The sequence below is a fragment of the Pygoscelis adeliae genome, unplaced genomic scaffold (genome assembly GCF_000699105.1).
Source record: "Pygoscelis adeliae isolate BGI_AS28 unplaced genomic scaffold, ASM69910v1 Scaffold36, whole genome shotgun sequence".
Taxonomy (NCBI): Eukaryota; Metazoa; Chordata; class Aves; order Sphenisciformes; family Spheniscidae; genus Pygoscelis; species Pygoscelis adeliae.
Window position 1 is genome coordinate 3843176 of NW_008824934.1, and position 10958 is coordinate 3854133.

General features: G+C 48.3%; 1 protein-coding gene across 1 annotated transcript in view; it reads right to left on the reverse strand.

Moving 5' to 3' along the window:
* Nucleotides 1-5502: 5502 nt before the first annotated feature.
* SRM (spermidine synthase) overlaps nt 5503-10958 on the reverse strand; it is a 6855-nt gene continuing 1399 nt past the window's right edge. The window contains exons 2-7 of the mRNA XM_009325280.1: nt 10656-10748; nt 9292-9445; nt 8359-8442; nt 7877-8022; nt 6830-6952; nt 5503-6238 (exon numbers count right to left, since the gene is read on the reverse strand). Of these exons, the coding sequence (XP_009323555.1) occupies nt 6221-6238; nt 6830-6952; nt 7877-8022; nt 8359-8442; nt 9292-9445; nt 10656-10748 (618 nt within the window). The 3' untranslated portion in view covers nt 5503-6220. The remainder of the gene's footprint in view (nt 6239-6829; nt 6953-7876; nt 8023-8358; nt 8443-9291; nt 9446-10655; nt 10749-10958) is intronic.

Consider the following 10958-nt stretch of genomic DNA (forward strand, 5'->3'; position numbering starts at 1 on the left):
CTCTGGTCCTCTGGCCCCTTTGCAGAGACCCTGCTGGTTCTGCTACCACCACTGCTGACCATCGCCCCATCATAGGTGATGGGGAGATCCCCATTTACCTCCTTCCCCAAAGGAAGTAAAATAACTCTGTGGTGATAAAATATGGTCTTTTTAGTAACTGGAAAGCGTTCAACATATAGCACCAGGATTGTTCTTCATTCCTACTGTTCCCTATTCCCTGTCGTATTGGCTGTCTGACCTTTAAGAAGGCCTGAATTTATTTTTTTGCCAACCCTTAAATGCTTGTCACTCTGTACATGAAAGGTTAAAGGTCTTCCCTTGGAGGAATAAACATTTATGACAATTCTTTCCTTGATTTCCTCTTACTGCTTTCTCTCTCTGTTATCTGACTCACCCCTTTAGAAGTCTTCTTCCTTGACGCTCTCTTCTGTCCGGAGTTGCACATGGTCTGAGTGGGTTTCTACCACTTTACAGTGAGGGTAGATGTATCTGAAATCAGCATACCCGTGAACACATCCATGGGAACCTAGTAAGGGTGGGGATGCTCCAGAAGGAAGTTCAGCATAGAGTAACTTGAAAAGGCCTGGCTATCCAAGGATTTTGGCTCACAGTTAGCGTGGCTTCAGCAGAGTTGCAGAGTGGGTTCAGAAGTACAGCAGAATATGCTTACACAATCACATAGGACAACCTCCATCTTTTTGTGATTAAGGGTGCACAAGCAACATGCAATGGGAGAGGTTTTATCTTTCAAGAAAGAGGTCCCTGACCTCTCCTCAGTGCGTCTGTACAGCAGCGAAGACTGGGCATTGCTGGAATACAAAAGCTAAGACTATGTCTGGCACCAAATGCCACATTAAGGAATGAGGTAATTTCTCAATTGCTTTCCTCTATGGCCTGGATATTTGCCATCTTCTGCCCATTTGTTGCCTGGTCTGGGTTCAGATCACCATGTCTTGAAGCACATAACAGAATTGCATCAGGCTTCCAGAACAAAGTCTGGTTCCCAAAGGTGAGGCACTCAGCTGCAGCTGAAGGAAGGGTTCAAATGCTTCTGCTTTCCTGTCATTGGAACCCTTTCTCTCTGCCTCAAGAGTCCCTAGTTGCAAAGGCCAATGCAATAAATAAAGCAATAGTCAGCTGACAGTTGTGAGCCTTCCTGGAAGGGGAAACCAATTTGTTCATGGGCCTGAAATCACAGCTCATTTATCAGGCCAGGCTTGCAGTATTCCCTCGCACTGCGCTCCCCAGGGGCCTCCGAGAAGCATGCAGGTGGCTGTTCCAGCCACGGCTTTTAATCGGCACTAATCTAACAAACCGAAGGAATAGACTGTGTGAGCGTGGGCTGGAGCCTACTGCTCCCACTCATCTCTGATAAGAGCTGCAGAGCAGGTGCAGGGAGGAGGAGGGGAGTACCGCAGGGATGCTGCTGTCAGAGCACGCACGACTACAAGCCTGTTACAGCTCTCTAGGGAGGTGAAGCAGGGAGAGTTGTGCTACCTTCTCTGTCTGTCAACCCCAAAGGGACTGCAGGAGGATGAAGGGAGGGCAAGTGTAACGCTTCAGTGGTATTCTCAAAACCTTTTGTTATTTTAAAATGTATGCGAAGTTAAACATTTCAGTTATTCCACCAAAAGTCTTCCTTGAAAATAACTATGTGCTATGAAACACTTCTATTTCAAAATACCTCTATTTTCCACTGAAAATGTTTTGCCCGTCTCCAAGTAGGAGGCATTTCAGGCTGTGAAGCAGGCTGAGGACCCCTGGGGTTCCCGCCTACTGACATATGAACTGACCTCTGTTATACCAGACTCGTCCCGTTAGTGGCAAGATTGGCTGGACAAGACTTGGACGGAAATGTTTCTTTACCATTTGGATTTCCTGAGGGATCGCATACACACTGCGCCTTGTGGGAATTCAGTCAGAAAGAGCTCACCAGGGACATTAACACGCGGACTGTGAGACTGCCAGCACCACAGAAGGGACCGCTCGGCTGGGGGAGCTTTAAACAGGAATTCACGTGCTCCATGTAGTGTGGGGTTCTGGTTACTCCTCTCCTACAGCTGAAGGGGATGAAAAACATGCAGGGTCATCACATACATCATCTTGCCCTTAACCCTGGCACACAGAATTAGCTTTGTTAAGCAAACTCCTTCCCGGAGATGCCCGACCGTGGGCTGCTGCAGCAGCCGTTCAGTACCAAGGAGAGGGCAGCCCCCTCCTGCGGGGTCCCTGCTCCAGCCAGCGCTCGGTCCTCACCACCGGCACTTCAAACCCCTTTAGCCACGGAACTGGCGTCCTTGAAAGGCCTGCCGCTGAGATCCCTAACATTCATAATAATCCCTCCGCCTTTATCTGCTTCACACATCACTGTGCTGTAATTGAGATTCCCTGGCTCTAATCCCCCACCTTTTGCATATTTTAAAAGTACTTAACTCCATCCTCTACTTGACCAGGAAAGAGCGTCACCTGAACTTCTCAGTATTTAACTTGGTTAAATTTCTCATCTTACTTTTTAATGTTTTGTCTGACTCTTTTGTTAGACCTGAGCTGCTGTTTCATGCTTTTGTCCACACTTTTCCCTCTTCTTCCCCCACCATTTTACCAAAGGAACTTTCCTCTCCCTGAACTTGGTGGCACTTGTTTCTACTTTTTTGACTGTTTGCTTACTGAGGCTGCTGTTCTCTGATAAAAGATGAATTGTCATTCTTACTTCAGCAGTCTCTTGCTCCAGCCAAGCTCCATCAATAATTCAGCCAGACCTCGATAACATTAGCTCTGGATGAATACGACACTCGTGCCAATTAACTGGCTGAAAGGGCTCGAGATACAGGCAAGAGATTTCTCTTAACTTTTTTAAGCTCTTTTCTGAACTTCTAAAAATTGAGTTAGCTCAATGAGTAAAGCACAGAGCAGGGCGTCTTACACAGTTCAAAAGGCGCCAAGAGGCTTAAGCAATTGATGTGCTAAAGCCCATCAGGCTCTGTTCCCTCACTTGTCTCCACCTGCTCTGACTGATATTACATTGTAAGTTACTTGGGACAAAGCCTACCCCTGTTCATGTGCTCCTAGCTTAATAAGATGCTGGAACATGACTGCAGCATGTCTAGACAAACAAAATCTTTGTGGATCTTTGCTTATGAACAGCCTTGCTTGACTAGCCTTGGGCAAAAGCCAGCTAAATCTCTGAAAAAGTTACTCAAGTATTTTAGTTGCCCACCTGGAGATACTGCAAAGATTGCTTTCGAATGTTCACTGCTCAATTCTATATGAGGCCCCATTAGTTTTCTCCTGTTGGGCATTACCCAAATAGCCAGTCGCAATTCAATCACCAGCATCCTTGACCACAGCAGCCTGCAGCCTAACAGCTCAGACCTCATATGTTTGTGGGAGGGATAATCAATCTGTAGACACAATTGCCTGAGAGATGACTGCCATGCCAAATACCATTCTAGCAGCTTAAATGGCACGTAGACCTTGTGGCAGCTCTCAGCACAGGAGTGACTAACAGTCATAAAGTGCTCAGAGCTGCTCAGATAGAACTAGCTATAGATGCACAAACTCTTGCTCCCTCTTTTGCTGCATTGTTAACAAGTGCTTGATTCAGGCACTGATCTCATGTCTTCACCTATTGCAAGGCACTGAAGTATTTGAAACTGCCTGTAAAGAAGAGTGATTTGAAGTGACTCAGAAACTATATATAGGACCCTATGGACAAAGTATGTGTGACTTAGATGGCAAACGCCCTTGTCTTCCTGCTCTCATCACTGGCCACTCACTGAACTTACAAATTTGGAGAGAGCTCAGAGAAACAGAAGGAATAATTAGCTGCGTGGCGGCTAGCAACAGGTTTGAGGAAGCTTTTTCCCTCCTGGGCATTGTTGTACTCACCAAGGGTCGGTGGAAGGCTTGAACTTGTTACTAGTTGGCAGCTGCTCTAAGGCCTTCCTGAACTACAGTGCTGGTCTTGATTCCCATTCCAGGGGAGAGAAAGTGCCAGAGGTAGTTTTCTGTCAAGGATGAAGGGCTGAACAGGGTTCAGGTCCCACAGCAATTTAAACAGGAGCAGCTAGAACCAGCCTCCATTACTGGTCTGCTCTTTATAGTAAAAATACAAGAGTTGAGCAATGAAAATGCCTGAATAGCCCTAACTAATCAGTAGCTGTGGGGAAAAAGGAGACAGCTACCCAGACAATTAAGAGACAAAATGGGTGTGATCTTCTCAACACAAGAATATAAAGGAGATCCAGACTCAGCTCTGCAGCTTAGCAATGCTTTGCAAACCCTTATGACAACAAAGAAGCTGTACTGATACTGGTAGTAGAAGGGGGCATTGGGAAAGAAGTGGCAAGTCTCATCAGAAAGGGGAGAAAGGAAATACTGACACCACAGAAGTCCCTTGCTGTAGGCACACAGTGCCTGCACCATCTATGCTGTTTGTAGGGTCACGATTATGGTAAAGCCCAACCTCAACCTTTGCCAAAGTCTGCTCCTTCTAGTTTTCTCTTATCAAGCCAAAAAGCCTCCCTCAGAAGGAGCTTTTTTGTCTTCTCCTGATGCCACCTAGCGACTGTTCCCAGCCTGTTCAGCTTGAGTTCAGTACTTGGTTCAGGCCCACGGAGCCACTAAGCCACCGCAATTTTTGCAGAGGAAAGGATGGTGCAACTGAGTGGGGCCAGTGATTGACAGGAATATGTGATGCTAGCAGGGAGATGGGCAGCTACAAAACAGCTTGGAAAGCTGTAGCAGAGGCAGCATTTGGGCTAGAGACTAGCTTGCATATAAAGTACTGAATTCTGCAGCATAGAGGATGATGGAAGCTGGAGCTATCGCAGTGAGGTTACAATACAAAACATGCAATGGGATCACTCTTCAGAGCTTATTTTTTGGTGGTAACTGATCATCCCTAGAGGCAAGGGAGAAAGGAAGTCAGATCAACTACAGAGCGCCGCAGGATGTCTTCTGACATGCACAACAAACTTTTAGGATCTCTGTTTCCACCCCCACACTCTCCCCAAAGAAGCACGCTGACCCACACTGATGTCACCTTAACCAGAGCCGAGTGTTTAATTGATTGCAAGGGAGTGACAACTGCACAGTGGTTGTGCTGGGAAGATACCCACTGCACAGTGGTGGTACGGAGTCTTTAAAACAAAAGTAAAGAAGTGAAGGCAGATCCGTCTCACAACAGAGTACAACAAAAAACAGCTTACGCATCTGGGGATTCTGGGGGCAGCATTAGAAATAATGATGCCTCCTAAGGACTAGCAAATACCCAGGCCTGAGGCATCTCAGCATGACTGAGATGAGAGATTTGTCAGCACAACTGACTCCCCAACATCAGTACTTAACAGCAGGCAATGGATCTAAGGTTTTTTGGTTTTTTTTATATATATATATATTTATATTTATATATATAAAGCGCCTATCACCATATTGATAAACATTCTTTGGAACCACTCTGACAGCAGAGGTAAGAACAGGAGTCAGCCTGTTAGTACCTCAGCACTTCTGTTTCCAACCAATTTGGAAAAAAAAAAAAAAAAAAAAAGCCACAAGACTTTGCTGCCAGCCTGCCTGGCTGGTGTTTAATACTGCTACTCCATCGGGGTTGGAGGGAGACCTATTGTGAACGGCAACAGTTTGCACTGTGACTTCTCCGACTGTGCTGCAGAACAGTGCAGGTGTCGCAGAAGGGCAGTGGGACATGAAGGCTCAGACCCGTTACCAGTCAAAACGTCTCAGCAGCAGGGAGCTCCTATTAGGAGAGAGCAAGCTAACTTTGCGCACAAAGCTCTCACTCTCTGTGCTTAAGGCTGAGTCAGTGACCCTTCTGGACTCTTCCCAGGTTTCAGAAGATCACCAGACAGAAATACATGTCAGTTATAAATATATCATGTCAGTTGCAGGGGGTGGAGGTGGGTGCAGGGAGGGGAGAATTTAGAATGGGTGCAGGGAGGAGAGAAAGGAAAAAGACACCTTACGTTTCCAGCACTGGAAAGAACAGTTTTGACCTCACACAATAAGTCACTGGACCTTTTCAATAGTCTTATCTGGCTTATGCCCCATCATCTTTAACACATCATCAAAAGGAATGTTGGCTGGCAAAGGGTTAAACAATCCCACACAGTGGAGAGCAAATCTGCAGTCTGCTGGGAAGGTCCCCACCACATCACTGATGATCTCAGGGTCCAACTTGAAGGAAGGAAGCAGCTTCTCAGGCTCACACATCGCTCAGGGCCTGGAGACAGCCAAAGACAAAGAAGCGTCAGCGTGGACCTGCTGCAGCTCTTCCGGTCCTCTGCAGGAATATGGCTCTGAAACACAACCGTGGCATTTGCCTTCATCCCTGGGGCACTCTGAGGAGGTTTTTTCTGGAACCTGCAATTGCAACCCAGTTGGGAGATGACGGAATGATGCAGAAATACAGACTATCCTTCAAAAAGGCAGACTATGCTAGAGCATCCTTTCTTTACTCTCTGGGTTTGCACTAGAAACTACAACCACATTTTATCTAAGACTTTTGGAGCTTTCCAAAGGGAAACACCAGTTCTGGAGGCTCTTGGACTTAGTTTTGGTACGTGAAGTAGGAGTGATCTGCCACGAAGGCATGGGACATCAACCCAAAGAACAGTTCCAAACTGAACTCCAGTCTTCCCAGACTGACTCATACTCTGCTATGTCATACAAAATGCTGTCCTGCCCTGACTTGCTCACAGAAGCCTTTAGGGCTGCAGGAAATCCTCAGTCCTGTATACTCCCACTCCTGCCGAAGAAAAGTCGTACCTTGTCCTTGATGGAGGAACTGGAGAAACAGCACAGCCTTTCTTACCTTCCGTGCAAACTCTGGCAGAATGAAAGCTGCCCGATGAATGTCAGAGTTGTAGTATTTCAGACTCCTCTCCTCTACTTGTTGCTGTGAGAGCTGCTGCACAGGCTCCCGGAAATTTGTGTTCTGCAATAAAGAAGCCAGGTAGCTCTGTAGTGTTTGGGTAACGAGCAAAAGGCTGTGTGACAGGCATCCTGATTCATGGCAGAGAACCAAGAGGACTCGCAGGAAAACAGATGACTTTCTGTTCTAGTATGAGGTCAAAGGTTCTGCACAGCTCCAGCCCCAAGGGCTGGAGTTTACACTCCGTACCTCATGTGACTAGCTCTTGTTCACAGATGTCAGCGTATGAGGTCAGACTGCATGTGAGCCACGTGCCAGATGAAGCTGTCAGATTGTGCCTGAGCATCTAAGAAGCAAGGCTTTTGCTCTTCAGAGCAGAAGCCACATCTGCGTTAAGTCAGGCACAGTGCATGCTGCCAGTGCCCCAGATAAATAAAATACAGCAGCAGAAGTGCCACTGGCTCCCTAAACCAACGTGACGGTTGCATTACAGGCTTGCTGTAATGCAGCAGATTGGGAAGAGAGCAGACCTCAGTGGCCTGACACAGAGTTACCAGCCCACATCCTAACACTGACTCTCACTTGGAGGCCTCTGTATGAGCAGATTACTAGTCGCAAGCTGATTCTTATCAAGCAGGTGCCCGCTTTATAATAGCCAGCATCAAAAAGCCAAAGCCTTAACAGGCTCTGGAAATTGGTAGCGACATCCTCCCTTCCAAGTTTGTTGTACTGGAGAGAAAACCAGGTCCTTTTCTAACGCAGCTGGTTACATTACTGGTCAGTTCTGCACTTCATTCAGCACTGAGCAAGCTGCATTGCAGCTCTGGGGCCCTGGGCTGGTGGAGCCGGGGCCCAGCCTGAGTCTAGAAGCCCCACAGATGGGAGAGCTCAGTGCCACAGCTCAAGCTCTGTAAGGGACAGCCTGCGGCAGGCTCTGCAGGTGCTTTCACAGAGGGGAAAAGGGCACATCAGGTGCCTGAAACTCACCGGGTTCTTGCTGCAGAGCATGAAGCCAATCTGCCCGCTGGGATACGTGGGGATGGTGCAATAGGCGTATTCCACAACAGGGAACAGAGACTTGCAGAACTGACGCATCTCCTTAATGAGATCCAGGTGCAGCCACTGGCACTCACCTTCAGGGAGAATGGAAGACAGGATGCAAGGTAAGAGCTGCCCTTCTTCTCTGCACAGGCCTGTGCCAGGTTAACAGTGGTTCCAAGTCCAAACCTGCTCTACTGTGCACAGCTTACGTGGTTTCAAAGGCAAGATAAGACCCTTACGCCAGTTTTACTAAGCGCAGTCCAGCAGTTAACGAGTTGACGTATACAGATCAAAAATGCTCCCGTACCTGGGAGCTGAAACGGATTTCACTCCCTGCGTTGTGTCTCCCCAAGAAGAGTCCCCTTTGTGCCTCACACTTATCATGCAATGATCTGGCATCGGCCTCTGCCCAGAGACAGCATCCTCACCTTGGCAGCAAAGAATCCCATCTTCTCGCAGGGCTGTCTTCATCAGCTGGTAGTAGGATTCTTTGAATAAGCTTTCTGCAGGACCTGGGAGAAAAGCGAGTGAAGAGGTTATGTCTAGGGCAAGACTAAGATAGTAGGCTTCTGAGAGTTTTCCGAATGCCCAGGCTGCTCAGGGACTGCACTCGAAAAGAGACATTTCAAATGTTTTTTCGGTGATCACAAGTGTTGGATATAATCTGGAAGCAAAATTTTTGACCCTGGGTGAACCCCAGCCTGCACCTAGCACAGCAGAACCATCAGGATTTTAGCTCTGCTCAATAGCAAGCCCAGGACCTTTACCAAAAAAAGTCCTAGCAGCTGCCTCTTGCTTCACTGAGCATTTTTTAAACTCAACTCCTGCTGCAAACTGCCTCTTAGAGATGCCTCTCTCTGCTGACTATAGCGAGAGTGAAGGTGAGTCAGGCACTCGTCGTTAGGTCCCTAAAATGAGGTGCCATAACTACATTCCCTCTCTACCTCAGTTTCCCCCTTCAGAAATACAGCAACCTCACTACAGCCATCTTTAGGCGAGGTAGCTACACCAACAGCACATGAGCCACTACTTCATTAGCAGGCACATGTGCAAAGCTGTCTTTACCAGCATGGTGCTGTATCCCCCGTGGGATTACTGGACTCAAGGATCAACCCTCTGCCAGAAGCAATAGCTGCTAGAGTTGAATTTTGAGGACAGAAATGTGACAGCTGGCTTGAAGCCTTGCTAATACAATTTTCTGGTCTTCATCCTTCCCTTTCTCTACCAAAAAAGCCAAGTCAGCGACAGTCTTTTCACTTGAAAGGAGCCTGGGCAGGCTGGCATTACTTCCAGGACGTAGGCCGAAGAGGAAAGGAGGAGGAGTGTGCAAAGCAGTACCCTTTTATGGCCAGAATTCTTACCCATGGGGTCAGACGAGTCCGTGATAATCACATCAAAGGCTTCTTGATTTTGTTTCATGAACTCAAAACCATCTCCCACATGCAAGGTCAGCTTAGCGCTGGAATACCCCACTGCCATCCCTGGGAGGTATTTCTTGGATACCTGGATCACATCCTGCAACACAGAGAGCACAAGTCGATCAGAGGGCACTACAGGGAGCTGCTTCTCAGGCTACTGGGCAGCTGCAGCTGGAAGAACAGCGCAATGAGTCATTTCCTTCCATGCCTTCAGCACAAATCCGACTTGCTAGCTAGATCCTCAAGAGCTGTCGGCATCTTCAGCCAGCAAGCTACACTCAGCCCTTTCCTATGGCCTCAGGGTTCAGCGACACTGTTGATCTGTCCTTGCCAAACTCAACAAGAACTTGCAGCCTCAAAAGCTCCCTGAGGAACTAAGAGAATATGATTATAGATCTGACTGCTCTGTACTCCTTTTCCCTGTGGACATCACTTGCAGAGGTAATCTCAACTAAAGACTTTTTTTTTCCCCCCTAAATAAAACCATGCCAGCAGGTTTCTGGATGCAAGATGAGAAATATTCCCACCTCTGCTCTATAGTCATTATATCAATCCCCTCATAAGATACGGTTTTCTCTCTAAAACAGCTACAACGGTTAGACTGCCCTAGGCCCAGCAATCGTACTGAACACGACCAGCTTCTCACAGCTGGCAGAAACAAAAAAATATGCTGGTGTCGGGCAGTGCTTGTGCAAAACCAGGCACATATGTCTACTTAGCTTGGCAGACAAGGTACGCAGTCTCATACAGCAGTATTTCCCATTACTAATACAGCCTCGCTTTGAGAAGACAGCAAAACTTTCTTAGAAAGTAAAATATCAGAACAAACTGACCGAGAGGAGGAGGACCAGCCCATCTGTCACGGAAACAAATACCCCCCACTTATTTCCTGTTTTCAGTCACAGGAGACTGCTTAATGAAGCGACCATCCTCCTCTGGCAGGAGCAGCACTCTGTTCTGCGTTTGGAGAGAGGGAAAAGCAGCACCTTCACAAAGCCAGAGCCCTCCTTCTCCAGATCCCACGCTTGGCCCACGCTGGCCTGGAAGGGCCTCTACCGTACGTGTGTGAAAGAAATCACATGAAAGAGGCTGCCAGCTGCCACGTAGATGACTTGTAAGGCAAAGAGGTGGCGCTGTCAGTGTCACGCCAGCAGAACCGGCAGCAAATGCACTCGCTGCTGACAAGGGACAGCAGGTGAAGCAGCAACTCCCATGGATGCTGTGAAGTAGGGCTGCTTTTTGTTGGGCAGCCTGCCCGTCTGACCGAAGGCCCAGGGCACCTCCGCGCAGCTGGGAGCCCAACGCACCTCATCGATTTCGCACTGCACCACAGACTCCACGGTCGGGTGTTTCACCACCTCTCGCAGCACTCCCCCGTCGCCACCACCGATGATCAGCACCTAGGAAAGGAGAGGGCAGAAAACCGGCCGTCAGTGGGGCAGGCTCACGGGGAAGCTTTCGCAGCACGGCCTAAAGAGGACGGCTTGAAACCCAGCAGCGCTCTGCGCTCGTCCTGCCCCGGCGGTCGGAGATGTGCTGCGGGGGCCCACGAGGGCTGCCTGCGATGCTCTGTCAAGTGCCGAGCGTAGGTGCGCCAGAAGCGACGGCCC